Raw genomic sequence first — 27852 nt, 5'->3', positions numbered from 1 at the left:
TAATACAATGACCTCAGGCGTTCTGCATTCAACCTCCTGGAGGGCCAAGTGGCATTCAGCACAAACTGTTCTGTGATGCACTTACATGTCCAGGGCTGCACGCCGCTACACTGAAGGGATCGCCATGTCTCTACATTTTGGCAACAAGTGTGGGCTACCCGTTCAACATCGTTCGTCATAGAAATTAGGATTGCAATAGTGGAGCAGACAAATTTGCTCGCTAAAAGACAATTTTTTCGCTAAAAGAATGATTTTTCAGATAAAATAATTTTTCTGACAAAAAATGACGATCCACTCATGGGCAACTCTGCTATGTGAAGAATACAATTATTTCCACTGCCCACAGGGTGTTAAATAAGACCACTCTGTCACACTAAATCACAGTAACTTCTTAGATAACATAAGCGGTTAAATATCAATGTGGACACGCTACAAACAGTCGAATGAGACAGGCGTATCACCCCAATTTGTGAATTACGGTCCGGATGCATCCCGGTGCATTGCGGCAAACCCGCGCGAGTAGGTACGCAATTGCAGTCAGTTTTGACTGTGATTGCGTTCCGTTGTTCAGTTTTTGTTTTGCAATGTGTTTTGCACGCGCGTGATAAAAAACTGAATGTGGTACCCACAGAAGTTCAGGTTTGGGTTCAAGGTTGTGTAGATGTAATTATTTTCCCTTATAACATGGTTATAAGGGAAAATAATAGCATTCTGAATACAGAATGCATAGTACAATAGGGCTGGAGGGGTTAAAAAAAAAAAAAATTAACTCACCTTAATCCACTTGTTCGCGCAGCCGGCATCTCTTCTGTCTTCATCTGTGAGGAAAAGGACCTTTGATGATGTCACTACGCTCATCACATGGTCATTCACATGATCCATCACCATGGTGATGGATCATGTGATGAGCATAGTGATGTCATCAAAGGTCCTTTTCCTCACAGATTTAGTTAATTTTTTAAATATTTTTTTTAACCCCTCCAGCCCTATTGTACTATGCATTCTGTATTCAGAATGCTATTATTTTCCCTTATAACCATGTTATAAAATAATAATGATAATAATGATAACCGTGCATGAAAATCGCACCGCATCCGCACTTGCTTGCGGATGCTTGCGATTTTCGCGCAACCCTATTCATTTCTATGGGGTCTGCGTTACGTGAAAAACGCACAAAGAGGAGCATGCTGCGATTTTCACGCAACGCACAAGTGATGCGTGAAAATCACCGCTCATGTGCACAGCCCCATAGAAATGAATGGGTCCGGATTCAGTGCGGGTGCAATACGTTCACCTCACGCATTGCACCCGCGCGGAAATCTCGCCCGTGTGAAAGGGGCCTTAATGGCATAGCAAGTAAACTAGATAAACGCACCTATATATTAGACCGCTTGTTGAGACTGAGTCTGATTCACAGTAAGTCTATGTATAACAGAACAGATTAAGTATGACATGACTAGAGCAGTAGATTAACTAGATAAATGCCCCTATATATTAGACCGCCTGTTGAGACCAAGTCTTATGCACAGTAAGTCTATGTATAACAGAACAGATTAAGTATTAATGGTGCAGCAGATGAACTACACAAATGCGTCTATATATTAGACCACCTGTTGACAATGAGTGTGATGCACAGTAAATCTATGTATAACAGAACAAATTAAATATAAATAGTGCAGCAGGTGAACAAAATTCACAGGGCGATTAGACTGAGTCTGTACTATCCCTGCAGTCTCCCTATGCTCTCCCTTCAGTGTCTAAAAACTCTCCCTACGATCTCCCTAGACTGTACCTATCCATTATTTTACATCTAAAAACTTGCTAAAATAATGTCCCTAGTGCTTGCCATGTCTCTCCTTATGCTCACTTCACAGTGAAATGGCGGTGACTGCTCAGGATGAGGCTTTTATAGGGCTGTGACATCAGAGGGAATGGCTATCTGCTGATCGGCTGGCTGCATGGGATTATGGGTCATATTGCATTACCGGGCTTCTTACTTTAACTTTGTAACATGTGTTACTGCTATTTTAGGAAAAAACAATTAATTACCACAAAGAGCAAGGACATTCAGCTCAAAGTCAATTCATTTCACTTTGATTCGCTCAGCACTACCAGTCACATTACACATTAGTGTAGATTATTTTACATTTCACAGTGTGAATGGGTATTCAGTAGACAGTAAAAACCAAGAATTTACCACACAAATACCTGCCATATAAACATCTGTCCATAGAAATTATAAAAAACTAGCACCAAAAACAGATTATTTTAAATAATAATCCAGAGGGAAAACAAACCAGGCTGGTGTAGTGAGCTGCATTTATATTTATATAAGGAGATATATAACGCGAGTTTGACCGTGACGCGTGGTTGATTAAGCGTGGTTGCGTAAGTGTGTGACTTAAGATTAAGTGAGGGAGTATCTGAGAGCTAAATTATTTGTGGACATTGATGAGTGGCTGTGTTTGACTGTATTGTGTGCTGTGATAACACTTTTTTTTCCTTCTCCAGGGGTTGCACAGGTGAGCAATTAGGGTGTGGCTGTCTAATTAGGGTGTGGCTGTCTAATTAGGAGACTATAAAAACTCAGCAGTGAGAGCAGCACAGCCTTTTTGAATCCAGAGGGAAAACAAACCAGGCTGGTGTAGTGAGCTGCATTTATATTTATATAAGGAGATATATAACGCGAGTTTGATCGCGACGCGTGGTTGATTAAGTGTGGTTGCGTAAGGTTGTGATTTAAGATTAAGCGACTTTAGATTCAGGGACTTCAGAGGGGGACTGCAATTAGCCATTTTCTTAGTACTACATTATATTGTATTTTTCGCTTTTGTGGTGTAATCCCCATTTAGTATGTGTTGCACAATTGACAACGCAGTCTAGTGCACATCTTGCATGATGTATGCAGTCCTGGAACAGCCGTTCAAGAGTGTATATCTTTGTTCAAGATGTGAGCAAATTACCCGTTTGGAATCGCAAATCGAGTCTCTAAATGGGCAAGTTGCAACACTGAGAGGCATTGACAATTTGCAAAAGAGTTTGCTTCTCACCGAGCAAGCACTCTTTGGGGTAGATGAGGGGGAGGGTGACAGAGAGGAGGCTGAGGAAAGTGAGGTAGCTAACTGGGTAACAGTTAGAAAGCGGGGTAGAGGGAAGAGTGCCAGGGAGGCTAGCCCTGATCTGACACACCCCAACAAGTTTGCACGTTTGACAGATGAGGGGGATATCAGTCCAGGGATGGCACTGCCGCAGCCGGACACTTCCTCTGCCAGTCAGGGGAATGTCACCTCCGGTAAGCAGGGGACCAGGAGAGCAGGGCAGGCCAGACAGGTGCTGGCAGTGGGAGACTCAATTATTAGGGGAACAGATAGGGAAATCTGTCACAAAGACCGTGATCGCAGAACAGTGTGCTGTCTTCCTGGCGCTAGAGTTCGACACATCGCGGATCGGGTTGACAGATTACTGGGAGGGGCTGGAGAAGATCCAGCGGTCATGGTCCCTATCGGAACCAATGACAAAGTTAGGGGTAGGTGGAGGGTCCTTAAAAATGATTTCAGGGATTTAGGTCAAAAGCTTAGGGCAAGGACCTCAAAGGTAGTATTTTCCAAAATACTACCTGTACCACGGGCCACACAAGAAAGGCAGCGGGAGATTAGGGAAATTAACAAGTGGCTCAAGAACTGGTGTAGGAAGGAGGGGTTTGGGTTCCTGGAGAAATGGGACGACTTCTCTATCGGCTACAGGCTCTATCGTAGGGACGGGCTGCACCTCAATGGGGAAGGGGCAGTTGTGTTGGGGAAGAAGATGGCTAGAAGGTTGGAGGAGTGTTTAAACTAGGGACTGGGGGGGAGGGTAATTAGGTTACAGGATGGGAAGATAGTGCAGATAGAGACTGGGGGCAAGGTAGTGGGACTGGGGGAGGAATGGAAGGAGGAACTAGAACAGTTCAGAAGGAAAGGTGTACGGTAAAAAATATACATAAACCTCTCAAATGTATGTATACTAATGCCAGAAGCCTGACTAATAAAACTGGTGAACTGGAATTATTGATGTGTGAGGAGGACTATGACATAGTGGGAATAACTGAGACATGGCTGGATGATAGCTATGACTGGGCAGTTAATGTACAAGGTTACAGTCTGTTTAGAAAGGATCGTCAAAACCGGAGAGGGGGAGGGGTCTGCCTTTATGTAAAATCCTGTCTAAAGCCCACACTCCGTGAAGATATAAGTGAGGGACATGGACATGTGGAGTCACTGTGGGTAGAGATACATGGAGCTAAAAACAATGAATTACTAATAGGAGTTTACTATAAACCACCTAATATACCAGAGTCCACAGAAAATCTACTACTAAATGAGATAGACGAGGCGGCAAATCATAATGAGGTGGTTATTATGGGGGACTTCAACTACCCAGTTATAGACTCGGAAACTGAAACTTGTATATCTCATAAAGGAAACAGGTTCTTGGCAATAACCAAAGACAATTATCTCTCCCAACTGGTTCAGGACCCGACTAGAGGGACGGCCATACTGGACTTAGTATTAACCAATAGACCTGACAGAACAACAGACGTGCAGGTTAGGGAACACCTGGAAAATAGTGACTATAAAGTAATAACCTTCCAATTATCATTCAAAAGAGCGTTTCTACAGGGAGGAACAAAGATACCAAACTTCAAAAAAGCTAAATTTAGCCAACTAAGAGAGGCCATAGGCCTAACTAAATGGGATAAAGTCCTCACAAATAAAAATACAGCCACAAAATGGGATATCTTTAAAAGCATCCTAAAATTTCATTGTGAGAGGTACATACCGTATGGGAATAAAAGGTTAAGGAACAAAAAGAAACCAATGTGGATAAACAGAACTGTAAAGAAAGCAATAAATGACAAAAAGAAAGCATATAAAACACTTAAACAGGAGGGTAGCACGGAAGCACTGAAAAACTATAAGGAAAAAAATAGAACATGTAAAAAACTAGAGACCGAGAGATTAATTGCCAAAGAGAGTAAAACTGACCCTAAAATGTTCTTCAATTAAATAAATGTTAAAAAGTATAAATCTGAAGGTGTCGGCCCTTTAAAGAGTAATGAGGGGGGAGTCGCAGAGAGCGACGAGGAGAAAACAAAGCTGTTAAATATTTTTTTCTCCAATGTATTCACTGAGGAAAATAAACTGTCAGATGAAATGCTGAATGTTGAAATAAATTCCCCATTAAAAGTGTCCTGTCTGACTCAGGAAGAAGTACAACAGCGACTTAAAAAGATTAAAATAGACCAATCGCCAGGACCAGATGACATACACCCCCGTATCCTAAGGGAATTAAGTAATGTCATAGCCAGACCCTTATTTCTGATATTTGCAGATTCTATACTGACAGGGAATGCCCCACAGGATTGGCGCATGGCAAATGTGGTGCCAATATTCAAAAAGGGTCCAAAAACAGAGCCTGGAAACTATAGGCCGGTAAGTTTAACATCTGTTGTGGGTAAACTGTTTGAAGGTTTTCTGAGAGATGCTATGTTAGAGCATCTTAACGGAAATAAGCAAATAACGCCATATCAGCATGGCTTCGTGAGGGATCGGTCATGTCAAACTAATTTAATCAGTTTCTATGAGGAGGTAAGTTTTAGACTTGACAGCGGCGAATCAATGGATGTCGTGTATCTGGACTTCTCCAAAGCATTTGACACTGTACTACATAAAAGGTTAGTATATAAAATGAGAATGCTCGGACTGGGAGAAAACATCTGTATGTGGGTAAGTAACTGGCTCAGTGATAGAAAACAGAGGGTGGTTATTAACGGTACACACTCAGATTGGGTCACTGTCCCTAGTGGAGTACCTCAGGGGTCAGTCTTGGGCCCTATTCTCTTAAACATATTTATTAATGATCTCGTAGAAGGCTTGCATAGTAAAGTATCAATTTTCGCAGATGACACTAAACTGTGTAAAGTAATTTACACTGAAGAGGACAGTATACTACTACAGAGGGATCTGGATAGATTGGAGGCTTGGGCAGATAAGTGGCAGATGAGGTTTAACACTGACAAATGTAAAGTTATGCACATGGGAAGGAATAATGCAAGTCACGCGTACATACTAAATGGTAAAACACTCGGTAACACTGACATGAAAAAGGATCTAGGAATTTTAATAAACAGCAAACTAAGCTGCAATAAACAGTGTCAGGCAGCTGCTGCCAAGGCCAATAAGATAATGGGTTGCATCAAAAGGGGCATAGATGCCCGTGATGAGAACATATTCCTACTACTTTACAAATCATTAGTCAGACCACACATGGAGTACAGTGTACAGTTCTGGGCTCCAGTGAACAAGGCAGACATGGCAGAGCTGGAGAGGGTCCAGAGGAGGGCAACTAAAGTAATAACTGGAATGGGGCAACTACAGTACCCTGAAAGATTATCAAAATGAGGGTTATTCACGTTAGAAAAAAAAAAACGACTGAGGGGAGATCTATTTACTATGTATAAATATATAAGGGGTCAGTACAGAGATCTATCCCATCATCTATTTATCGCCAGGACTGTGACGAGGGGACATCCTCTGCATCTGGAGGAAAGAAGGTTTGTACACAAACATAGAAGAGGATTCTTTACGGTAAGAGCAGTGAGACTATGGAACTCTCTGCCTGAGGAGGTGGTGATGGTGAGTACAATAAAGGAATTCAAGAGGGGCCTGGATGTATTTCTGGAGTGTAATAATATTACAGGCTATAGCTACTAGAGAGGGGTCGTTGATCCAGGGAGTTATTCTGATTGCATGATTGGAGTCGGGAAGGAATTTTTTATTCCCCTAAAGTGGAGAAAATTGGCTTCTACCTCACAGTTTTTTTTTGCCTTCCTCTGGATCAACTTGCAGGATGACAGGCCGAACTGGATGGACAAATGTCTTTTTTCGGCCTTATGTACTATGTTACTATGTTACTAAAACCTTTAAAAGACTAATAAAACAAAGACATCAGTGGCAAATAGTTGAGTTCTAGAGAAAACTTCGGTTTTGTGAATGGTGGAACAGATGGTGCCTCGCAGCAAGTAGGTAGCTCTGAAAAGAACTATAAAAGCATGCTTTGATTCTTGTTTCTGAGGCACAATGTGATGTATTAGGTGGCTACAGTATATACAGCAGAACCAGTTGCACTTCCATACCTTTAATGGGACACTTCACTGGGTACAGGAAAGGCACAAATGAAGTGCACAGTCTATTGAAATAGTAAAACTACCATACTTACTGTAATTATAAATGGCACAGTGTTAATCATTTCCAATATGAAAGGTATTCGCAAAATCTGTTCCCAGATATTCCCCTTTAAAGAAAATAAAAACAAGCATATGAGTGGCACATGTAGACAGTGGAGGGAAGCCATAACATAACACACTCCTAACAACCTGCAAAAGAGGTCTTTCCATTTCCATGACCAAGGTCAGTAACAAGAAGCATATTCAGTTTATACATAATCTTATGATTCTGCAGACTTTGTGTCAGTAGTTGTCGTCAGGCCAGGACAACGCTCCCGTTTTGTGCTGATGTCACAAAGCATATTTTTCAACATTAAGATGGGAACAAGACCAACCTGTAATCAGACCTATCTCTTTATGTACCGCCATAGAATATGTATGTGCCTAATATGTACTAATTCATGTAGTATTTTTTATAATTTATAATTTAGTCTTGTGCTTGAATCATATAGCTGATTTTTTTTTTATCAATATAATCTGCCTGAGATATTGAGTCCAGGGAAAGCATTTCACAAGAATTTTTGTTCCAATTTTCTGCAACATTGCTAATATTGAAAATACAGCTGAGTGTTCAAATTATCTCATTAAAAATAGATGATGATTATGTTTTTCTAAATAGCATTATGTTCAGGACTAAAAATGTACTGTACTTGTTGATCATTTAGATTAGTGTGAATAGTACAACAAACATGCCATTTACCTTGTAGCTGAGGTAACTAAGCAAGATAGTTTCTAAAAGGCTGATGAGAGCGACTGTTACCTGTGAAGAAGAGCATTTATAAAGAAGAGAATAACTTACAATAGTAATGGTAATAGGAATGATAAAAATAGCAGTAAGAAAGATAGACTGGCAGATAAATGCACTGCTCAAGGACAAGCCATAAGGTTATGCAATTTGAGGAAATAACAGGTGTAGCTTACATCTGCAAATGATCACATTTTCAAAACAACACTATCTATTCTTTTTTTTTTATTTGATATTACTTTTATATTAATTCCTTATATAATGTATGTTTATATTATTTTTGAAAATTTTTATAAAAAGATTATTATCAAATGATCACATTTTCAAGCACATAGCTCCAATCTGTGATATGTGGGAGGGATGTAAAAGCTAGATTGAAAACATAGTTTCTAGACTACATGAAACCATAAAAATCTGAACATTTTGAATGGGATGATTGTACAATACCTCCTGTTTGTCAATGTGCAGTTACAGATAAGCGAGTTTAGACTCACTGTGCCAACTAACTGGTTTGGCATAGGGCTAACCCTAATGCCTTTGTTCTGGTGTTCCCCTTATATTCAACCTATAACCCTGCACATGGATTTGATCTTCAATGCAGGGAAGCAACCGGACCTGTTGGGCTGTGAATGTGGGTGGTTGGGTCTTACAGTGGCTGCCAGGAAAATGATCTTAGGGAGTCAGGGAGAGTGAAAAAAACAATCAGGGACAGTCAGTTTAACCCCTTCAGGACACAGCCTTATTTCACCTTAAGGACCAGGCCATTTTTTTGCAAATCTGACCAGTGTCACTTTATGTGGTGATAACTTTAAAACGCTTTTACTTAGCCAGGCCATTCTGAGATTGTTTTTTCGTCACATATTGTACTTTATGACACTGGTAAAATTGAGTCAAAAAAATTCATTTTTATTTATAAAAAAATACCAAATTTACCAAAATTTGGGAAAAATTCGCAAATTTCTAACTTTAAATTTTTCTACTTCTACATTACATAGTAATAACTCCAAAAATAGTTATTAATTTACATACCCCATATGTCTACTTCATGTTTGGATCATTTTGGGAATGATATTTTATTTTTTGGGCATGTTACAAGGCTTAGAAGTTTAGAAGCAAATCTTGAAATTTTTCAGAAATTTTCAAAAACCCAATTTTTAGGGACCAGTTCAGGTCTTAAGTCACTTTGCAAGGCTTACATAATAGAAACCACCCAAAAATGACCCCATTCTATAAACGACACCCCTCAAGGTATTCAAAACTGATTTTACAAACTTTGTTAACCCTTTAGGTGTTCCACAAGAATTAATGGAAAATAGAGATACAATTTCAAAATTTCACTTTTTTGGCAGATTTTCCATTTTTATAATTTTTTTCCAGTTACAAAGCAAGGGTTAACAGCCAAACCAAACTCAATATTTATGGCCCTGATTCTGTAGTTTACAGAAACACCCCATATGTGGTCGTAAACTACTGTACGGGTACACGGCAGGGCGCAGAAGGAAAGGAATGCCATGCGGTTTTTGGAAGGCAGGTTTTGCTGGACTGTTTTTTTTTACACCATGTCCCATTTGAAGCCCCCCTGATGCACCCCTAGAGTAGAAACTCCATAAAAGTGACCCCATCTAAGAAACTACACCCCTCAAGGTATTCAAAACTGATTTTACAAACGTCGTTAACCCTTTATGTGTTCCACAAGAATTAATGGAAAATAGAGATGAAATTTCAGAATTTAAATTTTTGGGCAGATTTTCCATTTTAATCATTTTTTTCCAGTTACAAAGCAAGGGTTAACTGCCAAACCAAACTCAATATTTCTGGCCCTGATTCTGTAGTTTACAGAAACACCCCATATGTGGTCGTAAACTACTGTACGGCTACACGGCAGAGCGCAGAAGGAAGGCAGATTTTGCTGGACTGTTTTTTCTGACACCATGTCCCATTTGAAGCCCCCCTGATGCACCCCTAGAATAGAAACTCCAAAAAAGTGACCCCATTTTAGAAACTACGGGATAGGGTGGCAGTGTTGTTGGTACTAGTTTAGGGTACATATGATTTTTCGTTGCGCTATATTACACTTTTTGTGAGGCAAGGTAACAAGAAATAGCTGTTTTGGCACTGTTTTTATTTTTTGTTATTTACAACATTCATCTGGTTAGATCATGTGATAGTTTTATAGACCAGGTTGTCACGGATGCGGCGATACCGAATATGTATACTTTTTTTTTATTTATGTAAGTTTTACACAATGATTTCATTTTTGAAGCAAAAAAAAAATCATGATTTAGTGTTTCCATAGTCTGGGAGCCATAATATTTTAAGATTTTCGGCGATTACCTTGGGTAGGGTATGATTTTTGTGGGATGAGATGATGGTTTCATTGGCACTATTTTGAGGTGCGTGTGACTTTTTGATCGCTTGCTATTACACTTTTTGTGATATAAGGTGACAAAAAATGGTTTATTTAGCACAGTTTTTATTTAAAAAAAATTACGGTGTTCATCTGAGGGGTTAGGTCATGTGATATTTTTATAGAGCCAGTTGATACGGACGCGGCGATACCTAAAATGTATACTTTTTTTATTTATGTAAGTCTTACACAATAACAGCTTTTTTAAAACAAAAAAAATGATATATTCTGAGCCATAGTTTTTTTTTATTTTTTGGGCGATTGTCTCAGGAAGGGGCTCATTTTTTGCGGGATGAGTTTACGGTTAGATTGGTACTATTTTGGTGGGCAAACGCTTTTTTGATCGCTTGCTGTTGTACTTTTTGTGATGTAAGGTGACAAAAAAATTGTTTATTTAGCACAATTTTTTTATTTTTTTACGGTGTTCATCTGAGGGGTTAGGTAATGTGATATTTTTATAGAGCCGGTCGATACGGACGCGGCGATACCTAATATGTATACTCCCCCCGCCCTATTTGTTACCAATTTTTTTTAACTTTATTTGGGGAAAATTACATTTTTGTTTATTTTTACTTGAAACTTTGAATTTTTTGGGGGGAAATCTTTATTTTTTCAACTTTTTTTTCACTTTATTTTTTGTCCCACTTTGGGACTTGAACTTTTGGGGGTCTAATCCTTTACAATGCATTCAAATACTTCTGTATTGGAATGCATTGGCTGTATGAGTAATACTGTGTGTATTACTCATACAGCCAGGCTCGGACTGGCCCACAGGGGAATCCCCCGGTGGGCCCCTGAGCAAGGTGGGCCCCTAGTCTCCCACCCCCTGCACAAGTGGCACATAACACAGTAGACTTACTGCACTACATACATATATTCAATGTACAGCACCTCAACCATCATATGTTCATATAAAAAAAAAAAGTTAAATTATTTATTATATTCGAATGTATCCGTACGGTGGGCCCCCAAAATAAATTTTACTGGTGGGCCCTAGGTACCTTAGTCCGACACTGCATACAGCTTCCGGTCTGTGAGATCCAGGGGGCTGGATCTCACAGGCTCGTCACAGGAAAGTTAGCTTGATGCCTTCCTTAGGAATCGCTATGCCTTCCTTGCCATCGGGTCCCCCCTACAGCCGCATGGGGACCCGATGGCACCGCCGCCGGTAGCCGAAAACCGCAGGTAAAGCCGCAAACCGCAGGTCTGAATTGACCTGCGGTTTGCAGCGATCGCTGACACGGGGGGGGTCACGGGACCCCCCCCCCGCCCATTTAGCCAAGGTGCCTGCTCAATGATTTGAGCAGGCACCGGGTTCCGATCACCGCCCCCGGGCGGCGGTGATTGGAAATACACAGGACGTACCCTGATGTCCTTAAGTACCAGGACATCAGGGCGTGCCGGTACGCCCTGTGTCCTGAAGAGGTTAATCAAGCTTATTGCCAGGGAGAGTGAAGGGAAAGGCTAGTATTACACAGAAATTGTGTCTGTGTTGTGTAGAATACAGACAAGCAGGGCAGCTAATAGCCTGGGAGAGAGAAGATAGGAGCTGTGGCTGGCTGTGCCTGCTATCAGAAATGCAGATGCTGCAGTGCAGCAAACCTCCAAAGCAGCTACGTGCAAGCAAATACTTTCATTTTCTTCTTATTTTCAAAAAAATACTTTTTTGTGGGGTTCAATTTAATTAAGCAGCATCTATATATGTGATTACTGCAGCAATACCCATGGTATGGCATCAATCTACCTGTGTGTATTAAGGTGAAATTGAGCATCAAGCCTCAGTCGTCCATTTACATCTATTCAGTTTCCATATAGTTGAATGTAAATTTTTATTTTTATAGGGGGGTGGGTTCAATTTCATGAAGCAGCATATGTACATGATTACTGCATCAATTCCGACATTTTCTCACTCCTCAGCCCACCTTGCTGGTGGTGCCCCATCTTGCCATTGTTGCTGTCTGTCTGCCTAACATCATGTTATGTACAGCTTCATTTCACGGCCTGCATCATGCCACTAATACGTCAATCGTCTGTTTACGTGTATTCAGTTTTCAAGCACTTGAAATTCAACATATCTATTTTTGGGGCGTTAAATTTCACAAGGCAGCATATGTACGTGATTACTACACCAGTACCGACATTTTCTCACTGCTTCAACTGATTCCCATGAAGATACCTTGCCTTGTTAGCAGTGCCCCATCTTACCAATGTTGCAATCTGTCTGCCTACCATCGCGCTCTGTACAGCTGCATGCTGCTGCCTGTATCATGCCACTAATGCCTCAATCGTCAATTTACATATATTCAGTTTCTATACGGTTGACATCTAACATTTTTTGGGGGGTTAAATTTCATTATGTATGTAATTACTGCATCAATACCCACATTTTCTCACCCCTCTGGCTGATTCCAATGAATAGATCTCCCCTTGCTGGTGGTGACCCATCTTGCCACTGTCTGTTTGCCTACCATCATGTTCTGTACAGCTGCTGTGGCCTGCATCATGCCACTTATGCCACTTTCCAACCATTGCGTTCTACACGGCTGCTGCCGCTCCATCATGACACTTTCGTCATTTTATCTGTGACCTGACGACTATTGTCTTCAGTAAGGCGGCTGCTGCTGCCTGCCAACATAGACCATATGGCTGCTGCTTCAACTGCTGCTGTTCCTTGCTGTTAATCCTATACTGCCAATGCCATTAACACAAAGAATCTGCTGCCATCAGGGGCGTAATGATCGCGGTCGCAGACAGTGTGACTGCGAACGGGCTCGGCAAAGGGGGGGGGAACGCCCGCAGTCCCACAAGTGCTTTTAATAGCCAGTCGGGATCGGGGCCTCTCTGTGCAACTTATTTTAATAACGCCTACAGTGCGGCTGGCCAGCTGCTCTACCTGCGCAGTGTGCAAATTAAATAAACCATAACTAGAGATGAGCGAATTTTTTAAAAATTTGATTCACCGGATCGACAAATTTTTTGGGAAAGATTTGTGGTTCAATCTGAATAAATTCACTGCGAATTATGTTAAAAAAATATGTTATTTCCTGGCTGCAGAGAGCCTTTATAGTGGTGTAGAACACTGTGCCTTGCAGTAACACGCATAGGGAGTCTGCTTTGGTAGTGAAATTATAATGTGAGTCCATATGACATGCAGATCACAGCCGTGACACTTAAAATCACAGCACACTTCATTTATTTGGGCAGTCAGGGGGTCAAAACTGACCAAATAAATCAAGCATGACCTCAGCCTTACAGGTCGATATTAACGCCAAGAAGAAGCGCACTCCTTTTACTCATTGTCAGCTGATTCCACATAGATATCTACAGAACCTGTTCTAATAAACACTTATACAAGTAGAGCCCCCCAACAGAGTGGAGAGGGTGTCAGCTGTAAGTTTGTGTTGACGTCATTTCCTCATTTTGCCCTTCCTCTTATCCGTCAGAACAATAACCAACAAAAAACGGATCCTGTCTGTGGAGTATCCACCTTGACTTAGTCATCATTTGGTCAGTAATCCATTGGTATTGCTAATGCCAAAAAAAAAAAAAAAAAAACACAGGAGTGGATCCAAAACAGAGATGACAAATGAATAGAATATTTGCATGTATTCTGTGTTTTGTACCCAGTCCTGATTTTGGCTGCCAAATCATAAGCCAATTCTGATGGGACCATACAAGCCTTACAGCTGCTACACAGACAGGATCCGTTTTCGTCTCATTTTTCCTTCCTTCTGACAGGTCAGAAGACGGGTCAAATAAATGAGGATGTCAACCAAGCCAAAAAGGCTAAATAGTGGCCCAGTCATGAAGTGGGGAGAGTGGAGACAGCATGAGAAGTCCACAGAGTGTCCCTATGACATAGTAGTGAGGTGGAAGCAGCATGAGGAGACCACAGAGTGGCACAATGAAAGAGTCTATAGGTGGTGGCAGTATCAGGAGGCTAAGAATGGCACAATGACAGATTGTGGTGGTGGCGACGGCAGCATCAGGAGGCCACAGAGTGGCTAGGTGACATAGTGTGGAGATGGCGGCAGCAGAAGGAGACCACAGAGTGGCACAATGACAGAGTCTGAAGGTGGAGGCAGCCTCAGGAGGCCACAGAGTGAAACAATGACACAGTCCGAAAGTGTCGCCAGCATCATAAGACCACAGAGTGGCTCAATGACAGAGTCTGGAGGTGGTGGCAGCATGAGGAGACCACAGAGTGGCACAATGACACAGTCTGGAGGTGGCGGCAGCATTAGGAGGCCACAAAATGGCTAGGTGACAAGTGTGGAAATGGCAGCAGCAGGAGGAGGCCACAGAGTGGCACAATGAAAGAGTTTGGAGGAGGCCACAAAGTGGCACAATGAAAGAGCTTGGAAGTGGCGGAAGCATCAGGAGGCCACAGAGTGGCTCAATGACAGAGTCTGGAGGTGGTGGCAGCATGAGGAGACCACAGAGTGGCACAATGACAGAGTCTGGGGGTGGCAGCAGCATCAGGAGTTCACAGAGTGGCACAATGACAGAGGATGGAGGTGGCGGCAGCATCAGGAGGCCACAGAGTGGCACAATGACAGAGCCTGGAGGTGATGGCAGCATCAGGAGACAACAGAGTGGCACAATGACATAGTCTTAAGTAGAGTTGAGCGAAAACCTGGATGTTCGGGATCGAGAAGTTCGGCCGAACTTCCCGAAAATGTTCGGGTTCGGGATCCGAACTCGACCCGAACTTCGCCTCGAACCCGAACCCCATTGAAGTCAATGGGGACCCGAACTTTTCGGCACTAAAAAGGCTGTAAAACAGCCCAGGAAAGGGCTAGAGGGCTGCAAAAGGCAGTAAAATTTTGGTAAATCCCCTGCAAACAAATGTGGATAGGGAAATGAATAAAAATAAAAATAAAATAAATAAAAATTAACCAATATCAATTGGAGAGAGGTCCCATAGCAGAGAATCAGGCTTCATGTGACCCACCACTGGTACAAAAAAAGAGCAAGGATTTAACAAGGTAAAAAAATCTCATTTTATTAATTATGAATCACATGAACATTACAATTGAGATTCAAAAGAGACAGAACATGGAGACTGGGCCACAAAAGGGCTCTGCAATGTGGAGAATCACAATGGGGGATAATGTGACCATATACAACAGGTAACAGACAATTAACAGAAGCTGTGAATATTGGAGTAGTTGCGGGTGCAATTGCTGTCCCTAGTGTTGAACAAGTACCTAGCTCTTATTCACAGCGTCCAAGCAATGGCTGCTGTAGGGTGTAATTGGACAGTGCAATACTACTCATAAAGAAGGCATATAACAATAACTGTAAATCACTAGTCCCACCCTAATCCAGATACCATGTTACCTACCCATGTTGCTGCTGAAAAATGGTGACACGGTTCCCCCACTGCTTCGAACTCAACACGTGTTTCTCCACGTAGGCTTCATCAGGAGGTACACAGGCTTCATGTCACCCACCACTGGAACAGGCCACTGTCAGATATTTAGGCCCCGGCACCCAGACAGAGGAGAGAGGTCCCATAGCAGATAATCAGGCTTCATGTCATAGCAGAGAATCAGGCTTCAAGTCATAGCAGAGAATCAGGCTTCACGTCACCCACCACTGGAACAGGCCATTGTCAGATATTTAGGCCCTGGCACCTAGACAGAGGAGAGAGGTCCCATAGCAGAGAATCAGGCTTCATGTCATAGCAGAGAATCAGGCTTCACGTCACCCACCACTGGAACAGGCCATTGTCAGATATTTAGGCCCCGGCACCCAGACAGAGGAGAGAGGTCCCATTGCAGAGAATCAAGCTTCATGTCACCCACCACTGGAACAGGCCACTGTCAGATATTTAGGCCCCGGCACCCAGACAGAGGAGAGAGGTCCCATAGCAGATAATCAGGCTTCATGTCATAACAGAGAATCAGGCTTCACGTCACCCACCACTGGAACAGGCCATTGTCAGATATTTAGGCCCCGGCACCCAGACAGAGAAGAGAGGTCCAATAGCAGAGAATCAGGCTTCTTGTCATAGCAGAGAATCAGGCTTCACGTAACCAACCACTTGAACAGGCCATTGTCAGATATTTAGGCCCCGGCACCCAGACAGAGGAGAGAGGTCCCATTGTAGAGAATCAGGCTTCATGTCACCCACCACTGGAACAGGTCATTGTCAGATATTTAGGCCCCGGCACCCAGACAGAGGAGAGAGGTCCCATAGCAGAGAATCAGGCTTCATGGCATAGCAGAGAATCAGGCTTCATGTCACCCACCACTGGAACAGGCCATTGTCAGATATTTAGGCCCCGACACCCAGACAGAGGAGAGAGGTCCCATTGCAGAGAATCAGGCTTCATGTCACCCACCACTGGAACAGGCCACTGGCAGATATTTAGGCCCCGGCACCCAGACAGAGGAGAGGTTCATTCAACTTTGGGTTGCCCCGCAATATAATGGTAAAATTAAAAAAAGAGGATTGAATGAAGTGCCCTGGAGTACAAGAATATATGGTTAAGGGGAGGTAGTTATAAATGTCTAATCTGCACAAGGGGAGGACAGGTCCTGTGGGATCCATGCCTGGTTCATTTTAATGAACGTCAGCTTGTCCACATTGGCTGTGGATCGGCGGCTGCGTTTGTCTGTAATGACGCCCCCTGCCGTGCTGAATACACGTTCAGACAAAACGCTGGCCGCTGGGCAGGCCAGCACCTCCAAGGCATAAAAGGCTAGCTCTGGCCACGTGGACAATTTGGAGACCCAGGATTTGAATGGGACTGAACTATCAGTCAGTACGTGGAGGGGTGTGCACACGTACTGTTCCACCATGTTAGTGAAATGCTGCCCCCTGCTAACACGTTCCGTATCAGGTGGTGGTGCAGTTAGCTGTGGCGTGGTGACAAAACTTTTCCACATCTCTGCCATGCTAACCCTGCCCTCAGAGGAGCTGGCCGTGACACAGCTGCGTTGGCGACCTCTTGCTCCTCCTCTGCCTTCGCCTTGGGCTTCCACTGGTTCCCCTGTGACATTTGGGAATGCTCTCAGTAGCGTGTCTACCAACGTGCGCTTGTATTCGCGCATCCTCCTATCACGCTCCAGTGCAGGAAGTAAGGTGGGCACATTGTCTTTGTACCGGGGATCCAGCTGGGTGGCAACCCAGTAGTCCGCACACGTTAAAATGTGGGCAACTCTGCTGTCGTTGCGCAGGCACTGCAGCATGTAGTCGCTCATGTGTGCCAGGCTGCCCAGAGATAAGGACAAGCTGTCCTCTGTGGGAGGCATATCGTCATCGTCCTCCGTTTCCCCCCAGCCACGCACCAGTTATGGGCCCGAGCTGCGTTGGGTGCCACACCGCTATAACATGCTTCATCCTCATCCTCCTCCACCTCCTCCTCATCCTCGTCCTCCTCGTCCTCCAGTAGTGGGCCCTGTCTGGCCACATTTGTACCTGGCCTCTGCTGTTGCAAAAAACCTCCCTCTGAGTCACTTCTAATAGACTGGCCTGAAAGTGCTAAAAATGACCCCTCTTCCTCCTCCTCCTCCTGGGCCACCTCCTCTTCCATCATCGCCCTAAGTGTTTTCTCAAGGAGACATAGAAGTGGTATTGTAACGCTGATAACGGCGTCATCGCCACTGATCATGTTGGTGAAGTACTCGAAACAGCGCAACAGGGCACACAGGTCTCGCATGGAGGCCCAGTCATTGGTGGTGAAGTGGTGCTGTTCCGCAGTGCGACTCACCCGTGCGTGCTGCAGCTGAAACTCCACTATGACCTGCTGCTGCTTGAACAGTCTGTCCAGCATGTGCAAGGTGGAGTTCCACCTGTTGGGCACGTCGCATATGAGGCGGTGAGCGGGAAGGCCGAAATTACGCTGTAGCGCAGACATGAGAGCAGCGGCAGGATGTGAACGCCGGAAGCGCGCACAGACGGCACGCACTTTATGCAGCAGCTCTGACATGTTGGGGTAGTTGTGAATGAACTTCTGCACCACCAAATTCAGCACATGCGCCAGGCAAGTGATGTGCGTCAAACCGGCTAGCGATCCTAGGCGGCGGAAGGACGTGCGCCAAACAGCTCTCCGCCTGGGGCCCAGCCGCCACTACATTTACCCAGTGTGCAGTTAGGGAGATATAGCGTCCCTGGCCGTGCTTACTGGTTCACGTATCTGTGGTTAGGTGGACTTTGCCACAGATGGCGTTGCACAGTGCACACTTGATTTTATCCGATACTTGGTTGTGCAGGGAAGGCACGGCTCTCTTGGAGAAGTAGTGCCGGCTGGGAACAACATACTGTGGGACAGCAAGTGACATGGGCTGTTTGAAGCTGTCTGTCTCCACCAGCCTAAATGGCAGCATTTCATAGGCCAGTAGTTTAGAAATGCTGGCATTGAGGGCCAGGGATCGAGGGTGGCTAGGTGGGAATTTACGCTTTCTCTCAAATGTTTGTGAGATGGAGAGCTGAACACTGCCGTGTGACATGATTGAGATGCTTGGTGACGCAGGTGGTAGTGTTGGTGGTACATCCCATGTTTGCTGGGCGGCAAGTGCCAACGTCCCTCCAGAGGCGGAGGAAGAGGCCGAGGCGGCGGCAGCAGCAGAAGAGGCCGAGGCGGCAGCAGCAGAAGAGGTAGCAGGGGGAGCCTGAGTGACTTCCTTGTTTTTAAGGTGTTTACTCCACTGCAGTTCATGCTTTGCATGCTGGTGCCTGGTCATGCAGGTTGTGCTAAGGTTCAGAACGTTAATGCCTCGCTTCAGGCTATGATGGCACAGCGTGCAAACCACTCGGGTCTTGTCGTCAGCACATTGTTTGAAGAAGTGCCATGCCAGGGAACTCCTTGAAGCTGCCTTTGGGGTGCTCGGTCCCAGATGGTGGCGGTCAGTAGCAGGCGGAGTCTCTTAGCGGCAGGTGTTCTGATTTTGCCCACTGCTCTCTCTTTGTCTTTTGCTACGCTGTTGGCTCGGTTTCACCACTGCCTCTTCCTCCGAACTGTGAAAGTCAGTGGCACGACCTTCATTCCATGTGGGGTCTAGGACCTCATCGTCCCCTGCATCGTCTTCCACCCAGTCTTGATCCCTGACCTCCTGTTCAGTCTGCACACTGCAGAAAGACGCAGCAGTTGGCACCTGTGTTTCGTCATCATCAGAGACGTGCTGAGGTGGTATTCCCATGTCCTCATCATCAGGAAACATAAGTGGTTGTGCATTAGTGCATTCTATCTCTTCCACCCCTGGGGAAGGGCTAGGTGGATGCCCTTGGGAAACCCTGGCAGCAGAGTCTTCAAACAGCATAAGAGACTGCTGCATAACTTGAGGCTCAGACAGTTTCCCTGATATGCATGGGGGTGATGTGACAGACTGATGTGCTTGGTTTTCATGCGCCATCTGTGCGCTTTCTGCAGAAGACTGGGTGGGAGATAATGTGAACGTGCTGGATGCACTGTCGGCCACCCAATTTACTAATGCCTGTACCTGCTCAGGACTTACCTTCCTTAGAACGGCATTGGGCCCCACCAAATATCCCTGTAAATTCTGGCGGCTACTGGGACCTGAGGTAGTTGGTACACTAGGACGTGTGGCTGTGGCTGAATGGCCACGTTCTCTCCCAGCACCAGAGGGTCCACTAACACCACCACGACCATGTCCACGTCCGCGTCCCTTACTAGATGTTTTCCTCATTGTTACCGTTCACCACAATAAGAAAAATATTATTCGGGCCAATGTATTGAATTAAAATTCAGGCCTTTTTTTACAGACACCTAACACTGTCTGGCTATCTATTTAGGTACCGTATTACACTAATACAGGCACACCAGTAATGACAGATTTAGCTGAATATAAATGTGAGGCCTATTTTTTAGGCGCTGTGGGACAGGTATACGTTTAATCACAGAATTAGACTTGTATCTGCACTGTAGCGTGTGTGTTAAGTTTTTGAGAATTACCCTATCAGCACCTTGAATCTAATCTACCCTTTTAGGGATAGATTTAAAGTATGCCTGATACAGCAGAAACCACTAATTTTGAGAATTGCAAATTTGGGAATTGTTTTTCAACCCAGAACAAAAACTGTGCTTTTACGGTCACTAAAAATAACTTGACCAGCTAAAACAGTACTGATTTGGAGGAATATAAATGTCAGGCCTATTTTTTAGGCGCTGTGTGACAGATATACGTTTAATCACAGAATTAGACTTGTATCTGCACTGTAGCGTGTGTGTTAATATAAAATTCTGGAAAAAACCCATTCCGCCAAATAACCCACCCCACTTTCCAGAAGCCAAAAACATCTCGGGACCCTACAACATGGCAAGCAAAGATGCAACAGGCCCCTTAGCTTTAAACACATACGTAAAACAAACACAAAATCATCATCATCCGCATAAATATTACAAACCACGTAAGATGTATTCAAACAGTAACAAATTCACTAAAAATCCCCATACCCAGTCTCATCCCAAATCTGACTATAGGGAACCACCTACCCGCCCAGCTTCCCTACCCACTAGGAAAACTGAATCCAAAATTCAGAATAATACACTCAATATGGACAAACGTCATACCAATACCATCCCACTCAATAGGGGTACCCCAATCTCACAACCCAACTCCTCCAAATTGGAATTTCACACTCCATTACTTACCCCTAGCAAGTTAGGCAATTTTTCCATCTCTAATAATACTATCCCCACCACATCTCCATCGATTGTATTTCCTGAAAAGATCATGGCAGAGTGTGGACCACTAAACCTCCCGCCCACTTTTTTTCCCACCCACCCACCCACCCACAATCCATCTTTACAGCCCAGTCTAGGTGCTCTACCCCCTCTAATTCTTCAGATGTAGAAGCCGATTCACTTCTCACTGTACACACGCACACACCCCCTGTGAACTTCACAACACCTGATCCTCTGGTATCCAATACATATACCAACATCAATCATCCCGATCGCGAATCTATAGAAGATCTATCTATAGCAGGCCCCTCCTTTATTGCTCTACCACCTCACATACACCCCATGGCAGCTCACCCCATCATGGAAAGTCCCAAAACAACTATGGCTCTACCACCTCTCATACACCCCACGGCAGCATATCCCATCATGAAAAGTCCCAAAACAATCAACATCACACATTTTTTTCACCCACTAGGCCGAAAACCGACAAAAAGAAAAAACTCAGAAGAGGATGCCGAGCAGGAAAGAACAAAAACAAAAATAAAAAGGAAAACTTGATTGGGAACCAAAATCCAAATAACATTGAAAATCCAATGGGTATCTTCAATTTGTCATCATATGCTCTAAAAAATGCAGAAATTGCAGTATTATCCAAAGGCCTGTCATTTTGCCCAACAAATAAAATCAATTAATTCGATCTTTTTTTAGACCTAAACCGGTTTATTAAAAAACTCACTCTGAAACGACATTTTAAAATGTTAGAGAACACAACAAAAAAAACCAGAACAATAACCGATATCATTCCAATATCTGATGGAGATGAAGTGAAAGCCATTCCATCAGGCCTTAAACCACCGTACAGTTTCTACCCCATACACCATAAGGGTAACTTCTTGGATACTTTTTATTCCCTAGTGTCCAATGATTTTAGACAAATCAACCAGGGAACGACACTAGACCCCCATAAAAAACATAACCTCAAACCATGTGAGAGAATAGCCCTCAAAAATTTACAGTCCAACACAGAAATAGTGATAAGGAACGCCGACAAAGGAGGTGGAATTGTAATTCAAAACAGAGAGGAGTACTTAAAAGAAGCCCATAACATACTCTCAAACACCAACTACTACAAACCGCTCTCTAATGATCCGTCTGCCAAAGATAGAGAGGATTTTGAGGGACTAATTAAATCAGGAGCTAAAGTGCTTGATAAGAAAGAGAAAGAGTACATCCTAGTAAAAGAATCCACACTTGCGACCTTTTACCATCTTCCAAAAATTCACAAAGATGCAATAAATCCCCCAGGCAGACCCATTATATCCGGAGTGACCTCACTCACCCGCAATCTCTCTCTCACTATATTGATGTTCACATCCAGAAATATGTTTTAACCCTAAAATCATACCTGAAAGACTCTACATCCCTTATAACATCCATAAAAGATTTAGAATGGAGAGAGAGTTACCATTGGTTAACCCTAGACGTTTCAGCCTTATACACCAACATATCGCATAAACTGGGATTAGAATGTGTTTCCGTTTTTTTAAACAACGATCCAGAAATGCCTACGGAACAAAAAACCTTCATTATAAATGGTATAGAATTCATTCTTACTCATAACACATTCACCTTCCAAGACCAGATCTACAAACAGACAATGGGGACAGCGATGGGGACGCGTTTCGCGCCAAGCCTAGCGAACCTTTTTATGGGAATGTTTGAAGGAACTTTCATATACAAAAGTAAATTCTGGCCAAATATCGTCTTTTTCAAAAGATATATTGACGATCTTATTTTTATTTGGGATGGAGAGAAATCTACAATTGAGGATTTTATACTTCACCTCAATGCCAACAATTGGGGCATCTCGTTTATAGGCACATCAGATAGGAAGAAAATAGAATTCTTAGACCTGGAGATTTTTATCTCAAGTAATGAAATAAAAACCCGTACCTTCTTTACAAAGGTAGATAGCAACAGCTATCTCAACTTCGACAGCACACACTACAGAAAATGGAAGGCAAATATCCCATTTAGCCAATTTAAACGCATCCGGCGCAACTGTACCCTGGATACAGATTTCAACACACAAAGTAATATTCTCACATCCAGGTTCAAGCAAAAAGGATACCCAAATAAGATCATTATGGGCGCCAAAGATAGAGCTAAAACTCTAACACAACTAGAATGCCTGGCTCCAACAAAGAAAAGAAGGGAGAATACTGACCTTGGGCTATACTGCTATAATTTTGTGACAACCTATAACCAGAAACATACTGCCTTAAAGGCAACTCTGGGAAAATATTGGTATATTTTGAAAAGAGACCCTATACTAAGCCAGATCATTCCAGATACCCCTCGTTTTACGTATAGAAGAGCAAAAACCCTGAAAAATCTTCTGGCTCCCAGTAAACTAAGACCAACTACACAGCCTAATAATGATCAGGACACAGATACTAGAGCCCAGAAAGGCAGTTTCAAATGCGGCCACCAAAGATGCTTATGCTGCAATAGTATCCTTCAAAGATCATCCTTCCATAGCCGTATCACTGGAGAATGTTTTCCAATACAACACCATTTGACCTGTAACTCCAGCTATGTAATCTATGTACTTGAATGTCCATGCCATCTACAATATGTAGGCCGCACCATACAAACTTTACGGAACCGTTTCAATAAGCACCGTTCAAATATAAAGAAAAAATTCATGAAACATAGCGTGTCTAGACACGCGGCTGAACACCACGATGGTACCAGTGTTGGGTTCACTGTAACACCTATTGAATTCATTCCAATCCACCTCCAAAAAGATGTCCAATACCTCAGACGCCGCGAGATGTACTGGATTTTCAAACTAATAGCCTGAATCCCTATGGGCTAAATGAGGCCTTTGAAATCAATCTATAAAACCTATATACTATACATAAATATATAAAAAAAACTATATCACTCGTCTATTAGCTCTATTAGCTTTATTTCATAAATCTAATACCTTGATTAAATATCTGATTTATTGTTTCATTAGAATGCTATATCTAAAGATACAGTGGGATGCGAAAGTTTGGGCAACCTTGTTAATCGTCATGATTTTCCTGTATAAATCGTTGGTTGTTACGATAAAAAATGTCAGTTAAATATATCATATAGGAGACACACACAGTGATATTTGAGAAGTGAAATGAAGTTTATTGGATTTACAGAAAGTGTGCTATAATTGTTTAAACAAAATTAGGCAGGTGCATAAATTTGGGCACTGTTGTCATTTTATTGATTCAAAAACCTTTAGAACTAATTATTGGAACTTAAATTGGCTTGGTAAGCTCAGTGACCCCTGACCTACATACACAGGTGAATCCAATTATGAGAAAGAGTATTTAAGGGGGTCAATTGTAAGTTTCCCTCCTCTTTTAATTTTCTCTGAAGAGTAGCAACATGGGGTCTCAAAACAACTCTCAAATGACCTGAAGACAAAGATTGTTCACCATCATGGTTTAGGGGAAGGATACAGAAAGCTGTCTCAGAGATTTCAGCTGTCTGTTTCCACAGTTAGGAACATATTGAGGAAATGGAAGACCACAGGCTCAGTTCAAGTTAAGGCTCAAAGTGGCAGACCAAGAAAAATCTCGGATAGACAGAAGCGACGAATGGTGAGAACAGTCAGAGTCAACCCACAGACCAGCACCAAAGACCTACAACATCATCTTGCTGCAGATGGAGTCACTGTGCATCGTTCAACCATTCGGCGCACTTTACACAAGGAGATGCTGTATGCGAGAGTGATGCAGAGAAAGCCTTTTCTCCGCCCACAGCACAAAAAGTGCCGCTTGAGGTGGGCTAAAGCACATTTGGACAAGCCAGCTTCATTTTGGAATAAGGTGGTGTGGACTGATGAAACAAAAATTTAGTTATTTGGCCTTAACAAGGGGCGTTATGCATGGAGGAAAATGAACACAGCATTCCAAGAAAAACACCTGCTACCTACAGTAAATATGGTGGTGGTTCCATCATGCTGTGGGGCTGTGTGGCCAGTGCAGGGACTGGGAATTGTGTCAAATTTGAGGGACGCATGGATTCCAGTCAGTATCAGAAGATTCTGGAGACCAATGTCCAGGAATCAGTGATAAAGCTGAAGCTGCGCCGGGGCTGGATCTTTCAACAAGACAACGACCCTAAACACTGCTCAAAATCCACTAAGGCATTTATGCAGAGGAACAAGTACAACGTTCTGGAATGGCCATCTCAGTCCCCAGACCTGAATATAATTGAAAATCTGTGGTGTGACTTAAAGAGAGCTGTCCATGCTCGGAAGCCATCCAACCTGAATGAACTAAAGATGTTTTGTAAAGAGGAATGGTCCAAAATACCTTCAACCAGAATCCAGACTCTCATTGGAACCTACAGGAAGCGTTTAGAGGCTGTAATTTCTGCAAAAGTAGGATCTACTAAATATTGTGTTCATTTCTTTTTTGTGGTGCCCAAATTTATGCACCTGCCTAATTTTGTTTAAACAATTATAGCACACTTTCTGTAAATCCAATTAACTTCATTTCACTTCTCAAATATCACTGTGTGTGTCTCATATATGATATATTTAACTGAAATTTTTTATCGTAACAACCAACGATTTATACAGGAAAATCAAAATCGATTAACAAGGCTGCCCAAACTTTCGCATCCCACTGTATCATTGGCTAGCCCTGTGGGATTAATATGCAGAGCATGCCATCATTCAATTATTTATTTTTCCAGAATTTTATCTGAATATTATTTAATTATTTATTCTTTATTAAAATCTTTATTAATGTCTTTTATTCGATTTCTTTTTATTTCAATTTTTATTATTATTTTTTATTATTATTATTATTATTATTTTTTATCTTTTTTAGCTATATGATTCATTATATGCATCTTTTTTTAGCTATATGATTCATTATATGCATCCTACTATGAGCCATTTGGTATTACAATATCCACCAGAGTCCTGATGAATAGCGACAGCCTGTACAAAATATACACCAACCTATGGCCAGGATCGCTGTAAAAACCTAGTACCGGCAAAAGAATCAGGTGACAAGCGATCATGTGACACTTGACGTCACAGTGTTCAGTGGCCGCTCTGAAACAACTCTTGCGCATGCGCAACTTACCCTGTATCGAGAGCGGGGAGCTGGTTTTCCCCCTAGCTATGGGAGATGAATACGATCACTAGAGGATGCTGTCGCTTCCGGTCTCCCAGGTCATGTGACCGCTTGTATTTGCGATCACATGACAGAGTTTTTCCTGAATAATAGTATAAATAAACCAACTGAAAACAAAGTTTATTGTATTAACCGAACGGCGATTTTAGTCCTAACCCCTAAAACAATCTACATTGTCTACATTTCTGTTTTCTTTACAAAAACTGAAGCTGCACATCGGATGACACCTGGGGGTGGCCCCTCCCCTTAGGGGGCGTCACCCAGGTGCGTCTTTTTGGCGGTTTTTTGATATGTTTTATCTATAAATATCTACCTTTTTGTTACACCCATTGTATCATTATGAAACCTGATGAAAGGGAGTCTGTAAACCCCGAAACGCGTTGTTTCTATTAAAACCAAGAATTACTCTTGCACCAAGATTGTCTTCTCCAGTGACTTTGCGCCGAGGCAGAAACCTTCTTTCTTCTTTTATATTGAAGTTTTTCAGAATGACCCTATCAGTACCTTGAATCTAATATACCCTTTTAGGGATAGATTTAAAGTAGGCCTGATACAGCAGAAACCACTAATTTTGAGAATGGCAAATTTGGGAATTGTTTTTCAACCCAGAACAAAAACTGTGCTTTTACGGTCACTAAAAATAACTTGACCAGCTAAAACAGTACTGATTTGGATGAATATAAATGTCAGGCCTATTTTTTAGGCGCAGGGTGACAGGCTCAACTTGCCCCTGATTTAGTATATGGCCAAAAAATAACCACACTATTGATGGTAAAATGCACTTGGGTGACACAGGCTCAGCCTGCACCTGATGTAGTATATGGCCAAAAAATAACCACACTATTGATGGTTAAATGCACTTGATGAAAGCTTGACCCTGATGTAGGATATAGCAAAAAATAACCACACTATTGATGGTTAAATGCACTTGGGTGACACAGGCTCAGCCTGCACCTGATGTAGTATATGGCCAAAAAATAACCACACTATTGATGGTTAAATGCGCTTGGTGGTAGCTTGTGCTGGCACACCACAAGCCACAAAATGGCCGCCGATCACCCCAGAAAAAAGTGACTGAAAAACGCTCTGGGCAGCCTAAAAACAATGAGCAATTGAATAGAAGCAGTTCAATGATCCACAGCTGTAGATCGATCACAGAATGAAGTCTTTTGGAGGAGTTAATCTGCCTAATCTCGCCCTAACGTCGCAGCTGCAACCTCTCCCTACGCTTGTATCAGCAGAGTGACGTGCAGCGCTACGTGACCCAAGCTTATATAGAGGCTGGGTCACATGCTGCACTGGCCAATCACAGCCATGCCAATAGTAGTTAAGGCTGTGATGGCCTCTTGGGGCAAGTAGTATGATGCTTGTTGATTCGCTGCTTTGCAGCCTTTCAAAAAGCGCCAAGAAAGCGTCGAACACCGAACCCGGACTTTAACGAAAATGTTCGGGTCCGTGTCACGGACACCCCAAAATTCGGTACGAACACGAACTATACAGTTCGGGTTCGCTCATCCCTAATCACAATACATGCAGCTATAAAAAAATATATAACTTGCTATTAGTGTTGGGCGAGTAGGCTA

At 42.9% G+C, this 27852-nt stretch overlaps 1 protein-coding gene across 1 annotated transcript in view; it reads right to left on the bottom strand.

Moving 5' to 3' along the window:
* Nucleotides 1–27852, bottom strand: part of LOC120978569 (potassium channel subfamily T member 2-like) — a 1475081-nt gene that overhangs the window by 1118288 nt on the left and 328941 nt on the right. The window contains 2 exon segments of the mRNA XM_040406800.1: nucleotides 7258–7332; nucleotides 7965–8024. Of these exon segments, the coding sequence (XP_040262734.1) occupies nucleotides 7258–7332; nucleotides 7965–8024 (135 nt within the window).

This window comes from Bufo bufo, chromosome 9, assembly GCF_905171765.1.
Source record: "Bufo bufo chromosome 9, aBufBuf1.1, whole genome shotgun sequence".
Taxonomy (NCBI): Eukaryota; Metazoa; Chordata; class Amphibia; order Anura; family Bufonidae; genus Bufo; species Bufo bufo.
This window is presented reverse-complemented; position numbering and strand designations above follow the sequence as displayed.